We start from the raw sequence: 21,527 nt of genomic DNA, 5'->3' as shown, positions 1-21,527 counted from the left end.
CCCAAGCAAACACTTTACCAACTGAATTATCTCTGCAGCCCTGATTTTATTCTTTGTTTGTCAATGTGATCCCACATTGTTCAATTTAAAATAATGAATGATTATGAAATATTGCAGGTCAAGGAGGAGTTTCTAAACTTTGACAAGTTTTTTTTTCACAATTCTATACTTGGTTATCCTAGTTAATATTACTCCAGCAGCAGTGATATGTTTGATTAAGGCAGTCTATACTTTGTCTAGAACTGAATGCATGTCATAGAGACAGATGTAAAATTAATAAAACTATAAAGTTAAGATGTGGTCCAGTCCCAAAATTGAACTCCACCTACAACAGTGAATTCTTTTTTTTTTTTATTTGATATATTTTTTATTTACATTTCAAGTGATTTTCCCTTTCCTGGATCCCCCTCTCCGAAAGTCTCATAAGCCCTCTTCCCTCCCCCTTTTCCCCAATCCACCCCTTCCCACTTCCCTGTCCTGGCATTTCCCGACACTGCTTCACTGAGCCTTTCCAGGACCAGGGGCCACTCCTTCCTTCCTTCTTGGGCATCATTTGATTTGTGAATTGTGTCTTGGGTATTCCAAGTTTCTAGGCTAATATCCGTTTATCAGTGAGTGCATACCATGAGTATTCTTTTGAGTCTGGGTTACCTCATTTAGGATGATGTTCTCCATTTCCATCTATTTGTCTAAGAATTTCATGGAATAATACTCCATTGTGTATATATACCACATTTTCTGTATCCATTCCTCCTTTGAGGGACATCTGGGTTCTTTCCAGCTTCTGGCTATTATAAATAGGGCTGCTATGAACATAGTGGAGCATGTATCCTTATTACATGCTCAGGAATCCTCTGGGTATATGCCCAGGAGTGGTATAGCGGGGGTCCTTCCTCATTCCCAGTTTTCTGAGGAACTGCCAGACTGACTTCCAGAGAGGTAGTCCCAACTTGCAACCCCACCAGCAGTGGAGGAGTGTTCCTCTTTCTCCACATCCTTGCCAGCACCTGTTTTCACCTGAGTTTTTGATCTTAACCATTCTGACTGGTGTGAGGTGAAATCTCAGGGTTGTTTTGATTTGCATTTCCCTGATGACTAAGGATGTTGAACATTTCTTTAGGTGTTTCTCAGTCACTCATATTGCTTAGGTGAAAATTCTTTGTTTAGCTCTGTACCTAATTTTTTAACGGGGATATTTGGCTCTCTGGAGTCTACCTTCTTGAGTTCTTTGTATATCTTGGATATAAGCCCTCTGTGGATGTAGTGTTGGTAAAGATCTTTTCCCAATTTGTTGGGTTCTGTTTTGTCCTTTTGACAATGTCCTTCGCGTTACAGGAACTTTGTAATTTTATGAGGTCCCATTTGTCAATTCTTGATTTTAGAGCATAAGCTATTGGTGTTCTGTTGAGGAAATTTTCCCCTGTGCCCATGTCCTTAGGGTCTTCCCCAGTTTCTATTAGTTTCAGTGTGTCTAGTTTTATGTGGAGGTTCTTGATTCACTTGGAGCTGAGCTTAGTTCAAGGCGATAAGAATGGATCAATTTGCATTCTTTTGCATGCTGACCTCCAGTTGAACCAGCACCATTTGTTGAAAAGGCTATCTTTTTTCCACTGGATGGTTGTAGCTCCTTTAAGATCAAGTGACCATAATTCTGTGGGTTCATTTCCAGGTCTTCAATTCTATTCCATTGGTCTACTTGCCTGTCACTGTTACCAATACCATGCAGTTTTTTTTTTTTTTTTAACACAATTGCTCTGTAGTACTGCTTGAGGTCTGGGATACTGATTCCCCCAGAAGTTCTTTTACTGTTGAAAATAGTCTCATCTATCCTGGATTTTTTGTTATTCCAGATGAATTTGAAAACTGCCCTTTCTAAGTCTATGAAGAATTGAGTTGGAATTTTGATGGGGATTGCATTGAATCTGTAGATTGCCTTTGGCAAGATGGACATTTTTACTATATTAATCATGCCAATCCAAGAGCATGGAAGATTTTTTTTTATCTTCTGAGGTCTTCTTTGATTTCTTTCTTCAAAGATTCAAAGTTCCTGTCATACAGATCTTTTATTTGTTTGATTAGAGTCACACCAAGATACTTTATATTGTTTGTGGCTATTGTGAAGGGTGTCATTTCCCTAATTTCTTTCTCAGCCTGCTTATCCTTTGAGTATAGGAAGGCTACTGATTTGCTTGAGTTAATTTTATAACCAGCCACTTTGCTGAAGTTGTTTATTAACTGTAGGAGTTCTCTGGTGGAGTTTTTTTGGGTCGGTTAAGTATACTATCATATCCTCTGCAAATGATAGTTTCACTTCTTCCTTTCCATTTTGTATCCTTTTGACCTCCTTGTGTTATCTAATTGCTCTGGCTAGAACTTCAAGTACTATATTGAATAAATATGGAGAGAGAGGGAAGCCTTGTCTAGTCCCTGATTTTAGTGGGATTACTTCAAGTTTCTCTCCATTTAGTTTGATGTTGGCTACTGGTTTGCTGTATATTGCTTTTATTATGTTTATGTATTCCTTGAATTCCTGTTCTTTCCAAGACCTTTAACATGAAAGGATGCTGGATTTTGTCAGATGCTTTTTCAGCATATAATGAAATGACCATGTTTTTTTTTTTCTTTGAGTTTGTTTATGTAGTGGGTTACATTGATGGATTTCTGTATATTGAACCATCCCTGCATCCCTGGGATGAAGCCTACTTGATCATGGTGAATGATTGTTTTGATGTGTTCTTGGATTTGGTTGGCAAGAATTTTATTGAGTATTTTTGCATCGATATTCATAAGGGAAATTGGTCTAAGGTTCTCTTTTTTGTTGGATCTTTGTGTGGTTTTGGTATCAGCTAAATTGTGGCTTCATAAAACGAGTTGGGTAGTGTTCCTTCTGTTTCTATTTTGTGGAATAGTTTGAAGAGTATTGGCATTAGGTCTCCTTTGAATGTCTGATAGAATTCTACACTAAAGCCATCTTGTCCTGTGCTTTTTTGGTTGGGAGACTGTCAATGACCACTTCTATTTCTTTAGGGGTTATGGAACTATATCTAAATAGTCTATCTGATCCTGATTAAATTTTGGTAATTGGTATCTGTTTAGGAAATTGTCCATTTCATCCAGATTTTCCAGTTTTGCTGAGTATAGGCTTTTGTTATAGGATATGATAATTTTTGGATTTCCTCATATTCTGTTTTATTTCACCCTTTTCATTTCTGATTTTGTTAATTTGGGTACTGTCTCTGTGCCTTCTGGCTAAAGGTTTATCTATCTTGTTGATTTTCTCAAAGAACCAGCTCCTACTTTTGTTGATTCTTTGTATAGTTCTTTTTGTTTCAACTTGGTTGATTTCAGCCCTGAGTTGGATGGTTTCCTGCCTTCTACTACTCTTGGGTGTATTAGCTTCTTTTTGTTCTAAAGTTTTCAGGTGTTCTGTTAAACTGCTAGTGTATGTTCTCTCCAGCTTCTTTTTGGAGGCACTCAGAGTTATGAGTTTTTCTCTTAGCACTGCTTTCATTGTGTCCCATAAATTTGGGTATGTTGTGCCTTCATTTTCATTAAATTCTAAAAAGTCTTTGACTTCTTTCCTTATTTCTTCCTTGACCAAGGTATCATTGAGTAAAGAATTGTTCAGCTTCCATGTGTATGTGGACTTTTTGTTGTTAGTGTTGCTATTGAAAACAACCCTTATTCCATAGTGATCTGATAGGAGGCATGGAATTAGTTCTATCTTCTTATATTTGTTGAGGTCTGTTTTGTGACCAATTATATGGTTAATTTTGGAGAAGATACCATGAGGTGCTGAGAAGAAGGTATATCCTTTTGATTTAGGATGAAATGGTCTATAGATATCTATTAAGTCCATCTGGTCCAAAACTTCTGTTAGTTTCACTGACTCCGTTTAGTTTGTTTCCCTAACCTGTCCATTGAAGAGAGTGGGGTGTTTAAGTCACCCACAATTATTGTGTGGGTGCAACGTATGCTTTAAGCTTTAGTAAGTTTTCCTTTACGAATGCATGTGCCCTTGTATTTGGGGCATAGATGTTCAAAATTGAGAGTTCTTCCTGGTAGATTTTTCCTTTGATGAGTATAAAGTGGCCTTCTGTATCTTTTTTGATGACTTTTAGTTGAAATTCTATTTTATCTGATATTAGAATGGCTACTCTGGCTTGTTTCCTGGGACCATTTGCTTGGAGAACTGTTTTCCAGCTTTTTACTCAGAGGTAGTGTTTGTCTTTGACACTGGGATGTGTTTCCTGTATGCAGCAAAATGTTGGGTCTTGTTTACGAATCCAGTCTGTTAGTCTATGTCTTTTTATTAGGGAATTGGGTCCATTGATGTTAAGAGATATTAAGGAATAGTAGTTGTTGCTTCCTCTGTTTTTGATGTAATTTTTATGTTTGTGTGGTTATCTTCTTTTGGGGTTGTTGAGAGGAGATTACTTTCTTGCTTTTTCTTGAGTGTAGTTTCCCTCCCTTTGTTGGTGTTTTCCATTCATTATCTTTTGAATATCCTTTGAAGGGCTGGATTTGTGGAAAGATACTGTGTAAATTTGTTTTTGTCATGAAAAACCTTGGTTTCTCCATTTATGGTAATTAAGAGAATGGCTGGATATAGCAGTTTGGGTTGGCATTTGTGTTCCCTAGGGTCTGCATGAAGTCTACCCAGGCTCTTCTGGTTTTCGTAGTTTCTTGTGAGAAATCCAGTGTAATTCTGATAGGTCTACCTTTATATGTTACTTGACCTTTTTCCCTTACTGCTTTTAATATTCTTTCTTGTTTAGTACATTTGGTGTTTTAATTATTATGTGACAGGATGGATTTCTTTCTGGTCAAATCTATTTGGAGTTCTGTAAGCTTCTTGTGTGTTCATGGGCATCTCTTTCTTTAGGTTAGGGAAGTTTTGTTGTATAATTTTGTTGAAGACATTTACTAGCCCTCTAAGTTGGAGATCTTCGCTCTCTTCTATGCCTATAATCCTTAGGTTTGGTCTTCTCATTTTGTCCTGGATTTCCTGGATATTTTGGGTTAGGAGCTTTTTGCATTTTTCATTTTCTTTGACTATTGTATCAATGCTTTTTGCATTTTTCATTTTCTTTGACTATTGTATCAATGCTTTCTATAGTATCTTCTGCATCTGAGATTCTCTCTTCCATCTCTTGTGTTCTGTCGCTGATGCTTGGATCCATGAATCCTGACTTCTTTCCTAGGTTGTTTATGTCCTGAGTTGTGTCCCTTTGTGATTTTGTTATTGTTTCTACTTCCTTCTTTAGATCCTGAATGGCTTTGTTTAATTCCTTCACCTGTTTTGCTGTGTTTTCCCTTAGCTCTTCAAGGACTTCTCGCTGTTTATTTGTGTTCTCTTGTATTTCTTTAAGGGAGTTATTTATATCCTTCTTGAAGCCCTCCATGATGCCCTCCATCAGCATCATGACCTGTGATTTTTAAATCCAAATCTTGCTTTCCTGGTGTGCTGGGATATCCAGGACTTGCTGTTGTGGGAGAATTGGGTTCGGATGGCGCCATATTGCCTTGATTTCTGTTAGCAACATTCCCATATTTATTTGCCTTTTGCCATCTGGTTTTCTCTGGTGTTAGTTGGGCCTGCTGTCATTGGCTGGAGTTTGCCCCTCCTGTGTGTGTACCTGTAGGCCTATCTCAGCAACCTTGGGTGAGCTGTTTTCTCTTGGCACCAATTGCTGTGGTGCTGCAGAGTTCCTGGGTGCAGGTGGAGTCCTGGTGCAGTGTGTCCCAAGTGATCCTGTCCCTGGTGAAACCTGCCTACCAATCTGTTGCACAGTCACAGAAGCAAAAATGGCAGCTAAGACCTACTCTCTTGTAGTTGTATTTGGGTATGTACCTCTGTCGCCCTGATCAGCTCTGGATGCAGGCTGTACTGGCTCTCCTCCTCCTCACTGGCTGCTGGGTGTATAGCTGGCTTCCTGCACTGCTTGGAGATGGCGCACTGTGGCTGAGGGTGTTCCAGATCCAGAGGTCTCTGGAAGGCTCTTGCCAGAGGCCTCTAGACTGGATCCTCCATGTAGAGAATGGTGTTAACATTTTAACCCTGTGCAGGCTGCCTCTTCGTCGCTGGCTGCTGGGTGTATAGCTGGCTTCCTGCACTGCCGCTAATTCTTAACTAAGATTGCTTATCATTCTCACTTGATCATTAAAACAAGAGATGCTTCCTGGGTGTCCATTGTTACCCAGCCTAGAGAAGTTATAACTATTTCCATCAGGCTTTAACACTCAAGATACTTGCAGGCACAGGGATGGTTTGTTAATCGCCATCCCTGTGCCTGCAAGTATTTTGAATTGTTCAGTGAGAATCTGGGGTGGTGCTCAGTTGTAGGGCACGTATTGCTCAGATAGCATGCATGGCACTTCATTCATTAGCACTGAGAAAAAGCAGTGTTAACTGTGTGAGAGACTGCTTTGCTTAGTCACAGGGTTAGATTTGCTTCCAGCCTCTCTGCTACCTGTTGCATGTAACTCTGCTGTGATTGCTGTGGCCTCTTGGAGGGATAAGTTTACAGGTCAGAAAAGATTAGGAGAGGAGAGCTCCATCTATACAGCTATTGAGACCCTCATCCTTGTGTTTTAAAAGTCTGGGGGAAGAGTTCCCACACCCTAGTAAGGGTCCCTTTATCTATATTTTATAAGGAAGGCCAATAAACGCAGAGTGAACGTTCATGGAATTGTGCCCCAGTTTGCCACTAGGGCCATAGGAGAATGGGTAGACATTACTTACTCTCCTCAGGAGGAATTTTTGTAATAGGTAGTCACAAAATTATATCAAACTGCCAGATTTTGTATTACAGTGTATTTTTACTCTGACTCCAAAGACACTGAGAGGGTTATATATGTCCTGAAGGAAGGGCACATTTAAGGAAGTCATTTTCTTATGCAACAGAGTAGCACATTCTGTAGCATAAAATTATTTTAAAAGATGCCAGCTCCTATTGTAAGGACATAAAACCAGTGAAATCGTACCAAACTCAGAGTAAATTTTACCCTACTTGAGCTGGATGTCTAGGGTCCTGGAGAATGGTGTTAACAGTTTAGATGTGGCCTTTTGCATATATGAATTGCTCAGAGCTATAAGCAGATGATGATGTTAGGTCTGTGTCTCAGTAGAAAGGCTCTTCCTGCTTCTTAGTGTGGATCTTATACCATGTCTTACTAGGAGTATAAAAGTAATAGCAAATTTCATGAACAATAAATGAAAGTTTTCTACAGAGAGCACTGGAGTGGAACGTGCTATGGTGTTGGAATGTTGCCTAGTAAGCCCTATAGAAAAAAAATCCTGTCTTTTAATAACTAATGTATTAAGGTAAACTACTCCTTGAACTATTATTGTGATGATCAGAACCCACGATGATTTAACTGCTTTTAATTTGTCATTTATTTAAAAAATGTAGATAGACTTGTGAGAATGTAGGGATGATACCTCTGGCTTATTCAAGACTGAGTATTCTTTAGTTACAATTCTCAGAGCTATGATGGCTTATAAATATTTGCTTTAACCACCACCCTCTACAAAACAAAACAAAACTAAACACCCAATCCTTTCTGCTTCAGGCTAAAAGCTGCATCAGTCTATGGGTCTAAATCTACGGGTATAAACATTTAGACGGCTGTCTGACTGCTCGTTCAATTAGGGAGAGAATAGCAGTGTGTTGCTTCCTTGGGCTCATGCCCTCAACAACCATAGGCTTTTGGCTTGATTTATAGTATAAGGTGTGTATATTCCTGCCCATGGAACAGGCCTCATATCCTATCATTGCAAACACACACACACACACACACACACACACACACACACACACACACACACACACACCTGGCCTCCAACTTTCCATCATGAATAGAGGAGGTATTCATGGAGCCCTGTACTTCCTGGGGAGCTAATTGGCTGTAAATGGTTGCTGAAGGAAGTGATGTCATTTTCTCTAATGCAACCACTGGGGGACTAGGTGGGAGGAAGAGAATGTTCAGAAGGAGGGGAAAGGAGCATACCTGAGTAGTGAGGTGAACATCATCACAATACACTGTATAGATGTATGAAACTTGTAAAATAAAGGGAGGATGAACAATTGGGCATCATTCATTACTAGTGGCCTTATCCCTATTTCTTGGCATATGTCCTTTCAAGGGAACTATTCTATAATTCTTCTATTATAGTTTCAAGTTATTTGGTTACTTATAAATATTTTGCTTTCTATCAATTTTAAGTCATACTCATTTTTCCAATTTTTTTAAAGTTTTCAAAGACCCCAGTACAATGTTCTATGCCTCCCTCTACTTCATTGTAAAACAAGCTTAAAGAATTTTGATTAATGTTTTAAATTTTATTATAATGATACTTGGTACTATAACACTGAATAGAAATAATAATGTGTCTAAGAACTAAAGATTTTCTAGTTCAATAATTAATACAGTTAGCTGCTGAAGATCTGTTCCAATAATGCTCATTTTAATTTCCCTCAACTGTTAGGATTAATATTATAGTTGTGAGCCAGGCGGTGGTGGCACATGCTTGTAATCCCAGCACTCTGGGAGGCAGAGGTGGGTGGATTTCTGAGTTCGAGGCCAGCCTGGTCTACAGAGTGAGTTCCAGGACAGCCAGGGCTATACAGAGAAACCCTGTCTCGAAAAAACCAAATCCAAAAAACCAACATATATATATATTATAGTTGTGTAAATCACAGAATAAAACATATGCATTTATTTTAAATAATAAAAACCTTTTTTCTTTACTACCTGGTGCACTTAGTATATATTATAAATAAATACATGCTATTTTTTCTCTTTACTTGTACATTGAAATAATATATAGACAAACACCCAAATTTTAAGTAAATTTGATGCAAAACATGTTTTCTATATCATTCATGTACTGTTGTAACATAGTCATAAGTGGGTATGTTCAAGAATTAGCATATATTTTTTTCTAAATAATATAACACATTTATGAATAATTATAAATTTATTATTGGTTTCCCAACTCTAAATTGTCACAATAAAAATATTTTAAAACATATGTTCTAATCTATGAGCGAACTTAATTGGTTTTTTTAATTCTTATTTGCAATTAGGGAATTAAAACTTTAAAATTCATAGAAAAATTACTTCTGAAATTTAGTGTCGTGTGCATTCCTGGAGAAATGACTGCTATAGCTTTAAGATAAGGTAGTCTGGTGATTCATTGCAGGAAACAAGATCGATTTGGAGCAGACTCCTACTGTTAGCTTTTTTGAAGATGGATTCTCACGCTGAAAATAACACAACATATTCTAAATAACAGCACCCCCACACACCCTGAAATCAACCAAAACTGAAGAAAAGTCCAAGTGACTGTTCTTAGCAGCTGTGTGGCCTGGAGTTCACTGGGGAAGCTGGCTTCCTGCAGTCCCCTATTCATCACCTGCTTCAAAGACAGCCTGGCTGGCTATAGTTTGCAGGCCAGGTAGGGTGCCATTGTGCACAGTCTGGGAGGATTAGTATCAAAGCTGCGGCAACCAGGCCCTTGGTCTCAGGCTGCCATTCAGTCTAGCAGGGAGAGGCTAAGACTGGCCAAGGTCACAGTCTCCAGTGTAGAGTGGACTGGGAAAGGATCCTGAGAATAGAATGCTTTTTATGAAATCATGGCGCAGGCTTGCGGCACAGCAGGTGTCCTTCTGGAAGACATAACATCTGTTTATGTTTGTGTGCCGTAGCTGACAACGAGATAATAGAGCTTTGAAATTTATCATTTTATTTTTAAAAGACAACTGTATATACAATAATCCAGATGTGTATTTAGCTTAGATCTTTTATTGGGAAATCATAAAGGGAACTGATCGACTTAATTGTTGCTTTTTACATGTTTATATTCAAGCAGAAAGCAAGGCGAACTGATTATTAACCATTTACAACCATTGCTGATCAGTAATACCCAGTTCTTGGGGAGGAGATACCTAGTATTCAACATAAATTTTTTCAATGTGCAGACATTAGTGTCAACAGATTGCAAAGGATTTCCTGAATATGCCAAGTATATTGAATATTAGGAATTTTAGATAAAATGCTTCCTGTCAAATGAATGTATTTTAAGGGTGAGGTAATAATGACGCAAAAATAAAATTTTCAACTTGGACAAATTAGAGAAAAATTAAGCTGTACATGAGTTGTCATGACGACAAGGATGTTCTGTTGATGAACTGTCCTCCTCATTGTCCAATCAGATAGTAGAGCTGAAGCTGGAGCATGAACAGGAGAAGACGCACCTATTACAGCAGCATAGCGCAGAGAAGGATAGCCTAGTCCGAGACCATGATCGGGAAATTGAAAACCTGGAGAAACAGCTTCGCGCTGCCAATATGGAGCATGAAAATCAAATTCAAGAGTCCAAGAAACGAGATGCACAGGTAATTATCAATAATATTTGCTAAAACGGGTGTCTATCTTAAAAAGTCATCAGCGTTTCATGTTTTCTTATTCTTCTTGATGCACGCTGTTTGATCATTTGCAAAACTGACATAAAAATGTGATTTTTTTTTTTGTTTTCTCCCCCCCGCCCCACCCCCTGTTTGGAGGATGAATAAGGCTTTAACTACAGAAACCACAGGTAGCCAGATTAAAAATCCCATGGTGCGCAATAACTTGGTCCCTTTTTTTATAATCTTGTCTCAGTTCCTTTCATGATTTTTTTTAAAGGTATGCCCCTTACCCCTCCCGTCAGCCTTAGAAAATCCCTAAGAACTATATTAGCCTCACCCCTGGCTTTTTGTTTTAATCTGTGAAGGCAATCAAGTAGCTGCTTTAATATTTGCTTCTCCTGCCTATTGTTGCTTTTCTCCATGAGACTCTATGTTTGATTACCTTACTTGGATGGTAATTGATAAAAATGACTCCAGAGAAGGCTCTTTCCCATCAGGTCTGTTGCTTTTTCCTGCAGACACACATGCCTCCTAGCCTCCATCTCTGTATCCCTGTTGGAAGCCATTTGGCAGAGTAACCCCCAGCTGTGGTAGTATTTGACTCTTCAAACTTATGGGTGAAATGTGCACTGTCAGCATGGAAAATTATCTTTATAAATTTCAGATGAAAAAAATCTTATTGGGTATGTATCTTTGTGGTACAATACATTCTTTAGGGTATATATAATCAAGGGCCTTTAGTATATCCTCTTGAGCAGATTGCTGTGAAATTTTATTAAGGAAAAATTTAAGAGCAATTGACAACAATAAAAAGATAATTTTCTTTTCTAATAAAACCATATCATCTAGTAGGTCTAAAGACCTCTTTTACCATTGAAATCCAAGCATGCTAACCACACTAGAATTAAGCCCTGTTTATCCTTCCTTCTAAAATAATAGAATTTCCAAATAGCAAAATAAATCTTCTGGTTTGGTATGTGATTAAGCAATTCTGTAATTACCTAAACATCAAAACATTTCTAATTAAAGGAGATGTTAATTTTTTGAGTGGAGAGCAGCTAGCGGTAAGGCAAAGAGTGGGAGTTGGTTATTTTTCATTTGACCTTGGTTTGTCTTATTTTAGAGAGTAATTGGTACAATAGGAGTATATTTGATCAGTTTTTCTATCAATAATATACAATTTTAGGGAATGTATATTTTGATTGCTTTATGGTTATATGCTTACTAACAGGTGATTATTATAATGCGCATGGTGTGAGAATAATCATGTGGTTTCTAACAACATTCATTATATTTTTGCTATTAACCTCATTAGAACCTTTAAAAAATATATGCTGTTGTTTTTGATTTTTCAGTCATTTGATTTTTTTAAAGACTATTTCAAACTTATATTCTCCTTCAGACATAATGATAATCTTACCATTGTCCTCCCATGATAAGGAACATGAGGTTTGGGTCAGTATAGAATCTGTTTGCATAGGAAAATCGCATAATAGATACAATAAAATCCATTCATTTGCTTAAGTGCTGACTATTTTGGTGCTGTTGTAGAAAGCCGACACACTGGAGGCCAAATTTATAGGAAATCTTTCTCATTTTGCATCTGCCGCATCTGCCATGTAGGGCGCGGTTCATCTGATCATAACAAAAGGGAAATTTCAGAACTATTATGTGTAATTCAACCACAGGAGAGGTGCAATATGGCTGTTAACTGGGTTTATGCTCATCAAAGTATAAACTGTAAAGACTCTGACTGTTTTACATGCTTTGGTTTAGGAGATCTCACATATTTTGTGTTTTTTCTTAAGCGTTTTACTAATTGAGATTGCTGTCATGGGACTGCCAGTAAGCAATGCAACTCGGAGTCTTAAGCAAAATGAAAATAATTTAGTTCACGTTGTTACCTAGTTGTGTTCGGAGAATTCAATTTTAAAGAACTTTTATTAATAACTACATTTAAAAAAATCTCATCATGTCTACCAAAATATTAAAAATGCATGTCTGTGGTGCTTCTCTGAGGATACTAACTCAGTATCCTTCAGGAAGCTCAAGTTTCAGATTATGTCTTTTTATAATTGTGGCCTAAAAATTTAATGTATGATACCTTGGAGTTACTGAATTCCATTCACAAATTAAAAATACACAAAATGTCTTGATGTTTTTCAAAATATAAAATAAAAAAACTCACCATGGTATTTGATGTAGAAAAACACATATATTTTAAATATTAGATTGTTTAATTTTTTTAATTTCCAGAGAGATTTGATTTTCAACTAACATTTGGTTCATCCAGTTTAGCATTGGAGGCCATTTTGTGCAGTCCTTAGCTGGCAGAACACCACTGCAGTGTCTGTTTTGGATACATGGCTTTGTTTGCCACTCTCTTCCATCAGATCCTGAGATTGAAGATAATATAAAAAATAGAGCATTTCAGTGTCTTCCAATTATATAGTGTATTACATATAATATTGAAAGACAATGATTATTGCTTAGTTGTCCTTCTTTATGTGATCCTTGCCAATTAGGAACATCCTTTTGGTGAATATGATTTTAATTATAACAAATTAAATTGTATCCTAGTAGTTCCCCTTTTCTGTAATAAGAATATCACTTGTAATACATCTAAGGATGTCAGTCACCACCCTCATCTTATTAGCTCATTGTTCTATGTGTATGTGCCATTTTTCATACTTTTTAGCAACAGAATATATTATTCTGTGATCATTAGTTTTGCTAAAATATACATCAGATTTTGTCACCCCTGTTTAGTTCAGTCAGGATTTGTCTAAGATCATGTGTTTGAAAAAATGTTCAGATTGGTGGAAATGAACACCATGTTGTCTTTAAATATTTTTCACTAACTAACATTCTCTTACTGAAATTGGAGAATGATTTAATTGACTGAATCACATTTTAATATAAAGAAAATTTATAAATGTCATCTTACAAAGCTTTGTTTAGTATGGCAGTTCTATATGCAATTGTACTTTGCTTTAATAGTAAGTAGCACATAATGAGTTCATAATGTTGACCTGAAAGAAAAATAAATTATAAGTTTCACTGACTTGTAGTTGTTGGTTGTCCATTTAGGATGATGGCCCTTTTAGAGATTTCTTAATCTTGTCTCTGGTTGGCCTCAATGGGAGGTTTATATGCATACCAAAAAACAGTTTTATGGTGCCATTGTGACCTCCGCAGAGGTGGTGTTCCCACCTTAGAAGGTCCATGTGGCCTGTTGCAGGATAGACAGATCAGTAAGGGGAATAGGCCAGCACTGTGAGCCTCCTCAGGACAGCATCTCTGGAGAAGGCTCTCAGCAATGTCTAAAAACATATCAAACATAGCACTTTATGTGTACTATGGATTTTGCAAGCATTGGCATACTGAATGTCATTGATTTCTTAAATGGCCAATCATGATTCTAATCATGATAAAACAATTTTGTGTAGTAAGTAGGTAAATCATCTTAATTTTGCTTTATTGATTCCCATTAAGAAGTTCTAGCTATTATAGACATATTATACAATGTAGAATTATAGACCTCTACTTTAAAAACTTCCCTTGGAAGATATTTATTTTTAGAAATTTAAAAAAATTGTATTTTAACAGCATCACATTTTTATTAATTTGCATACATGAGCACAAGTTATACATTTCCATTGACAATTTGGATATATGTACTACTGTGAATTAAGCACTGCTATAACTATTTGAAGGTTTTTAAAGGGCTAATAAATTGCATTCTATGTGTAATCTAGACCTTACACTAGTATGCCTACTTATTGACAGGCTTTGACTTTTTAAAATACACATACTATTTCCAAAAATTGCTAATAGCAATATTTTATAACTAATGTATACTTTATGATCAAAAATAATTGTTAAACCAAAGATCATGTTAAGTCACATTAGAAAATCTACACTTGTAAAACTTCTGTGGTTAAATGTGAGATTCCCCTGTGAGCTTGCTAGAAGCCACAGTGAAAAGGGAAAGATGATGACGATATGATTCTATTCACAATGAGAGAAGCCATCACTTTTCTCCCTCTCATTTTGGTATAAATTTATGACATGGGACTGAGTATAAAACATGTTGGCATCAAACTGATGGTGTTTTCTATAAATTAGGCATTTTCCAATATCAGGTGCAAGAACATTAGAATCTTTGAACATTTACACAAAATATAAGTAGTATACTCCATATAAATGAGCTCACATTTCATTGTATTTTATTGAGAATATCATGTTTTCAAATCAGAAAACAAAGCTACTATGAGAGATCTAAATTTTGTCATTATATGTCATATGAAAGAGCACTTTGAATAACCAATCTACCAAATTCTAATGATGTTATTTTATTGCTGGGCCTGAATTCTAATAAAATATCTTGAAGTAACAATCTAAACCTGGCAGGGTCTGTAAGTAGTTCAGAATTTAGCTAATTTCCAAATACTTTCTACCTTCTATTACATTCTTTTCTCTGACCTGACTGTGTAAAAGTATTATGTAGTAAGTCAAATGGTAGTCTATGCCTGGAATAAAAGATTTTTACCTGTACTAAAATGATTGAAGTAGTGTTTTATCACCAGTATCTATTAATTCATTTCCTGTATTCTAAAGGAGGAAGTTTTCAGCTTTTTTGGGTTACACCAGACTTATTGCCTAGAAAACCCAAACTATGAGAGGGAGCTGTGGAAGTGTCACTTGCCTACTCTTCACCCCCACCCCTACCCCTCTAGTGATAGTCACACTGCAATGGCTGCCTGCTGATCCACTGTGTACACACCACACTCTGACAGTTGTTCCTGACATACCCAGCTATTTGTATTAGAGGGAGAGTAGAGAAGAATTACGTGTTTTAAGTGTTAAGAGGATTTTGCTGCAGTGCACAAAGTTTTTTCCAGGCAGTAGACAGCTGATTGGAAAGACTTTTTACAGTTCACTTTTCTTTGCAAAAGGAAACATAACTTTTAGGAAAGATAACTATTAAAACCACACATTATAATGACTTGCTTTCTTTAATTAGGATTTGTTACTAACTGGTATATTCCTCTATACATTTAATGTGTAAGTAGAGCTTTCCTAGCTAATGCATTTTTTTAAAAAAAAAAATCTAGTGGGGAAATTTCTTTATTTTTCTAATATCATCCTGGACCATAAATTTTTTTCCAAATGGAAGTGGTGAAAAAAATCCTTATATTTTGCCATAGATACACTGATGGGAAGATCTCATTTTATTTGTATCCAACAGTGATTTCTTTTACAGTGATATTAATAATGTACTTGTTATTTGTGTGTTCTATAAATTAAAATGTATATCTATTAATATGAATTTAATGTGGCAAAAGTATAAGTGGATGTCATGTCAAATAAAGACAAACCTTTTAAAAAGATTTCCAGATTTCTTTTTCCATTATAATTCTAAAATTGTTCATGTTATGAAGTACAAATAAACTGGTAGCTAAACCATTATAAATAAGTCATCTTAATATTCATTATATAAAAGGAAGTTTAAAAAACAAAAACACAAGCTGAAACAAGGTAATTTATAATGATCCATTCCTAGAATTATACTGTATTTTTCTGCATATTTTGAAAATGGGTTAGTTACCATGGAAACCACATGCTATGCTGTGTGGTCCACTTTTAGATAAAGAATATTCGTTTAAAGAGAAACTTTCTAAATAATAATGTATAAAGTATTCCTTTTGAATTAACAACCTTGTATCAACTAATAATGACTGCTTTAAAATTATATTCTTTGTTCTCATTATACTTAATGGGTTTCTTTGGAAATATTAAAATGTCCTTGAAAAAGAGATAATTAGATGCCTGTGACAATTTAAATACAGATTAGAATGGGGTCCCTCTGCAGTGCCAAAACAGTTTACCAAGGAACCAGAGGTCATTGAACCATAGGTTCTTCCACCACACAAAAAGGTCTTAGTCATTGCTGATGACCTAAGTGTCCAATAATAATATAGTCAGGTTAGGTCAGCTATAGATGACCTAATTTCTGCCATTTCAATTCATAGATAAGGAAGGTGGGATTCTTCTTGCCCAAGGGCACAGAACTAGCAAACTAGGGCTTCTTACTCTTAACTCACTGCCTTTTTTTTAATTGGTTATTTTATTTATTTACCTTTCAAGTGTTATCCCCCTTCCCGGTTTCCCTTCCTCAAACCCCCTATCCCATCCCGTAGCCCCCGTTTCTATGAGTGTGCTCCAACACTCACCCACTCCCACCTCACTGCCCTAGGATCAAGTTTCCATAGGACTGAGGGCCCCTCCTCCCATTGACCCCATCTAAGAAAGTTTTAGGTTTCTGGAAAGGTTTGGACATGGCAAAAATGTACAAGCTTGTTCATAAAGCATTGCTCAGAGTGGGAGACTCCCAGTTCTTTGCTTCTCATGCTGTCATTGCCTGAGCACTTGTAGCTTGTGTTTCTTTTGGTGACTGCTATCCTCAGTGTTGCTGTAAAGTAGGAATGTGATAAGGCTGCTGGCTTCATTTGCAGTAAGATGTAGTAGTCTTTACATCTCAACACTGACATAGGAAAATGACACTAGTGATTTCTAGTCCAGTGTCCTTGCTTCTCAGCTCTGTCTCAGTGAATTCCCTGAGTGTTGGCAGGAATTATCTTTGAGGAGATGTTGGGTGAATATCTTCTTCCTTGATGTCTTAGAAAAGCCATCTTTGGATTTCTGACCCCATCAGTTCTGTAAGGGGACATCCCTGAGGTCTTCATTTGTATAGTTGAGGTAATTTTTCATGACAGAAAGGTTGAAGCCAGAGTGCAAGAAATGATTGGCAGAATGATGATATCATCAAATGTTCAAAGAGCTGGCAAACTGAAGCTTTGTAAGCTGTCACGTGGGCTCCGTGCCAGGCTCACTGGAGTCATGCCTAACTGCATGGCATGAGTGACATTTAACAACGGACATTTATGACAAAAATGACAGAAATTGATATAAAGGAGAACTTAGATTTGAAGAGGAAAGCAAGGCACTGTGGAAAGCATTTGAAAAATACCATCTTAGGTAGAAATTTTTTAAATAATTAAAATTGGTTTTATTGGTCCTAAAAGTATTGAAATCAGTGCTAATGAGTTGAGATTTGAAAATAATACTTCTTCGAATTTTAAATAAATAACAAAGTCCAGGTTTTAAGGTTTACTTGTTTTAAAAATTATCTGATTTTCAGACCTTTCTAATAATTTTGGATATTTGTGCACTCAACAGGTGGGAAATAATACCAGAATTATAAAGTGGTAACAATCAGACTTCCAGGGTTTGGACATGCATTATTTTTCCAGTTCTCTTGTATTTTTTCCCTTAGATTTGAAATCACGTCCTGATGTATTATTTGAATATAAAGTAGTGGTGTTTTAGAGAATCAAATTTGAGGAACTATGAGACTGGATCTCAGTGTTTTTCATTGCTTGTAGGGACAGATGTAGTGTAGCAGTGGTCTCTAGACATGTGAACACATCTTCCTGGTAATACAGTGACCCCTGTTTGAGGAGGAGATTTCACCCAGCAGGGAGACAATAGCATGTTCAGGCCCAATCCCAGAACAAGGGAATTTTCCAATGGGAAAACCACAAATCTTTGAAAAGTTTAAAATGAGGTAGGTAATTTGTTTATCGCAATGTCTTACATTAGCAATTATTAATGATCTTATTTTTCTAGAATTCCCAATGGTATAATTTTATATTTAAAATGTATATGTTCATTAATGTTATTTAAAAAACAAATACTTAAAATGTGAATATCATGTGCTCTTATTGGGCAAATGATTTGTTAGCTCCAAATATAGCCATGCTAGGGTGTGCAGTAACAAGGGGAGGGAGGCTGGGAAGCTTATTGCTCCTCAATTGCTCAGAGATTACTACTGAAGCTGGCACTTGATAAAAATACAGGTTTCAAATGGGAAGTGTTCTAAGCTCCATATTGCAGTCAGTCCACCTGCACAGATGCTTCAAGCTTTGGGTAAAACATGGAACACCATTCTAGAGGCATGCAAAACCAAATCATCACCAGAACTACAGATGCATTTTTTTGAGAATTTTTCATTCATGTATATAATGAAATGTGGTCATATATACTCTTTATTTCTTCCCTCCAACTTTTACCATATACCCTCAACATATCTGCTTCCAACTGCATTATATGTGTATATGTATATGTATCTGTTTATGCTTATGTATATGTATATGTGTGTATATGGTATTTGTGCATATTATAAGTGTATGTATATTATATATGTGTCTATACATAAACATACACTAAATCTAATTATTACTGCCTATATGTGTATGGGTTTAGAGCCATCCCTTGGAATTTGGGAAACCTACAAGTAGTTATGCCCTCAAAATGATTTCCCCACTCCCAGAAACACTACACTGCCAAAATTTCCTCAGTAGAGGGTGGCAGCTGAAGAGCTCCTTCTCTGTCTATGCTGGGAATTTTACTGTCTTGATCTCATATAGGTCTTTTGCAGGTAACCACAGTTGTGTGTTCTGGATTGCATTAGATATGTCCAAAAGACAGTGTTACATAACACTCATTTCCAGCTTCAGTTCTGTCTTTCCGCATCCTTTTCCATGATATTCCCTGAGCCTTGGTGGTGGGACTAACACCAATGCCTTGTTACAGCTGAGCAGTCTTGATCTTATTCTCGATACTCATCACTCCATTGATTGTTGTGTCTGCACAAAGAAACTGTTCTGACTGAGGTTGTGAGAGTCACAGGGTCTGTAGTTATAAACATATGTATGTCAAGCATCTTGACAATATGACCATTTTGCAAAGCCCAGCCATGGGCCTTTGACCAGGATTATAGTACCAAGCATGAAATGCCCTCCTGTGTAACAGGTCTCAGATAGTGGCTAATTATCCCACAGCAGCTGTGCCATTATAATACCAGTAGATGTCTTGTCTGGCATTTTGGTATTGCGGTCTGAAGAGTCCAGTGCTGGGTAAGTCCACTGATGTCTTTTCTCTCCTAGCCTGCACAGCACTGTGAAAGCTAAATTGTTCAATTCAAAAATATGAAGAGTACATCTCTTAAAAATTTCAGTCGTTACCTATTCTAATTCCTCTTTGAAAGCGCATTAGTGTGGATTAATATTGAAAAAATGGAATCCCAATAAAAGTTATAGAGTTATCATTCCTCAGAGGATAGATAACTCCAATTTATTTATATATAAAGTTTTATATAAACATTATACAAAATTATAAATATAGAATTTTCCTATGGCAGCTACTTTCAACTTGCTTAATTATCCCATTAAGATTTTCTAATTGCCTGCTCTGCCAGGCCTTAGGGTTCATGTGATAGTGAGATTGAAGGCTGGATGACTAAGTGGAGCCAAGCTAGTGAGACATGATAAGATTCTTATCTAAGGCAGTGGCTTGGAGTCAGTAGATCATGTAGGGAGAGGAGAGACACCCAGAGCTGTGGTTTGATGTGTCACTAGACATCTAGGTATTGATGTCACTGAGTTATGTGGTCATACAGGACTAATGTTCAAAAGAAAGTTCTCCATCACCACTAGAAATAACTTGAGGTCACAAGCATGGATAGTAATGGATATCAGAGTGGTAGAGGCAGATGAGAATTGGCAGATATACCATGTTAAAGGGAAGGTGAGAAAAAATAGAAACAGAGAATATGGTCAAGAGAGAGAGGAGAATCTAGAGCAAAATAATCAATAGACTGTAAAATCATACTTGACACCTAGATTGCTGAAGGATTTAAAATGAACACTTATTTTAAAGCAGCCCTAACCATACTAGGCTATTTATTTTTGAAACTCTAAACTAGGTATACAATAGTAGACTGCTGTACCAGATGAGGATGTTGCCTCCATAATTCTGCAAGTGGACATGGATTTAGAGATTAAGAAGTCCTGTAAGGAGCTTAGATGAATGAAGGAAGTAGGGAAGGAAGGAAGGAAGGAAGGAAGGAAGGAAGGAAGAAAGGAAGGAACCTTGGCTATTAGTCACTGAGGAAAGCTTGGATGGAGAGTAGGCATGCTAGTGACGTATAGAACATCACAGACACCTCACCTAGCCTCTCTAGTCCTACTGTTGCTTTGAGAGCACCAAGGTTTCCCGTCCACATGGTGCTTTCCCCAAGTTGGTAGCAAGAAAGGTTTTACATCTCCCCAGATGACCGTGCTCGACTGCAGCATTACTCAGAAGTACAGTCAAATCTAGTAGGAAAACAAAGCAAGCTTTTCTTGGGTGTCCCTACAAGCCAGAGTGTGAGGAGCCAAGAACAGAGGGAGGACTCATTGGCAAGGACTGGGTGGAAGCCCTTCTCTGAAGGGTCCCCTGTCAGGCGATTTACCAGGTGGAAGAAGCATTACACATGAAGTAAGTGCTGTTACCTGGCTATTTGTCTGTTCCTCTAGTCAGATGATAGAGATGACAGTTTCTTCCAAAACTGGGCAAGTTCTTATGAAGTGAAAACTGAACATTAAACTGAAAGAGAGTTATTCTAGAGGCCATGTTATAATTTTTTGAATTAAAATTTTCTCATAAGCTGAAACCCATTATACTAGAAAATGAAAACATTATTGTATGAAAAGAGAATAAGAGGAGAAAGCAGAGGGATTTGCAGGAAGCATGCTATTTTTCTAATAGCATGTCAACTAGAGGTTTGTGCAGAGTGTTGGGCATCTGGAGATTGTGACAGGGAGGCCAGAATTAGGAAGATGCAGACAAGCAGGGGGAGGTTTTAAGGAAGCCTCAGTCTGTTTGACCTTGTCACTAAGGCCATTCACACCAAAACTATAGGCACCTAGAGACCTCAAAGAGAAAATGGGCCCTTCCTTGGGAAAACAGCCCTCAAAATTTCCCTATGTGGGAGGCTGCTAGATTAACTGCTTAAACTACACGTCGTTTGCATCAACTTTCTGTTTGTCAAACATTCTGCTTGGCAACGCTGTTCCCTCTACCATGCCCCATTCCCTACCCTGGCACCCTGTCTGCAGAACAGCTGCAGTGGGTGTTGTAGGGCTGAGCTGTCAAAGCTAGTTGTATCCTGTAGGCTTTGACTAGCTGTGGCCATGTCAGATTCCAGGAGAAGCAATGATAGATAGT

General features: G+C 37.1%; 1 protein-coding gene across 1 annotated transcript in view; it reads left to right on the top strand.

The window, feature by feature from the left end:
• Cep112 (centrosomal protein 112) overlaps positions 1-21,527 on the top strand; it is a 468,121-nt gene that overhangs the window by 178,297 nt on the left and 268,297 nt on the right. Inside the window, 1 exon segment of the mRNA XM_052196570.1 lies at positions 10,221-10,403. Within this exon segment, the coding sequence (XP_052052530.1) occupies positions 10,221-10,403 (183 nt within the window).

The sequence above is a fragment of the Apodemus sylvaticus genome, chromosome 10 (genome assembly GCF_947179515.1).
Source record: "Apodemus sylvaticus chromosome 10, mApoSyl1.1, whole genome shotgun sequence".
NCBI classification, from domain to species: Eukaryota; Metazoa; Chordata; class Mammalia; order Rodentia; family Muridae; genus Apodemus; species Apodemus sylvaticus.
The sequence above is the reverse complement of the archived record's forward strand: the minus strand, read 5'-3'. Positions and strand labels throughout refer to the sequence as shown.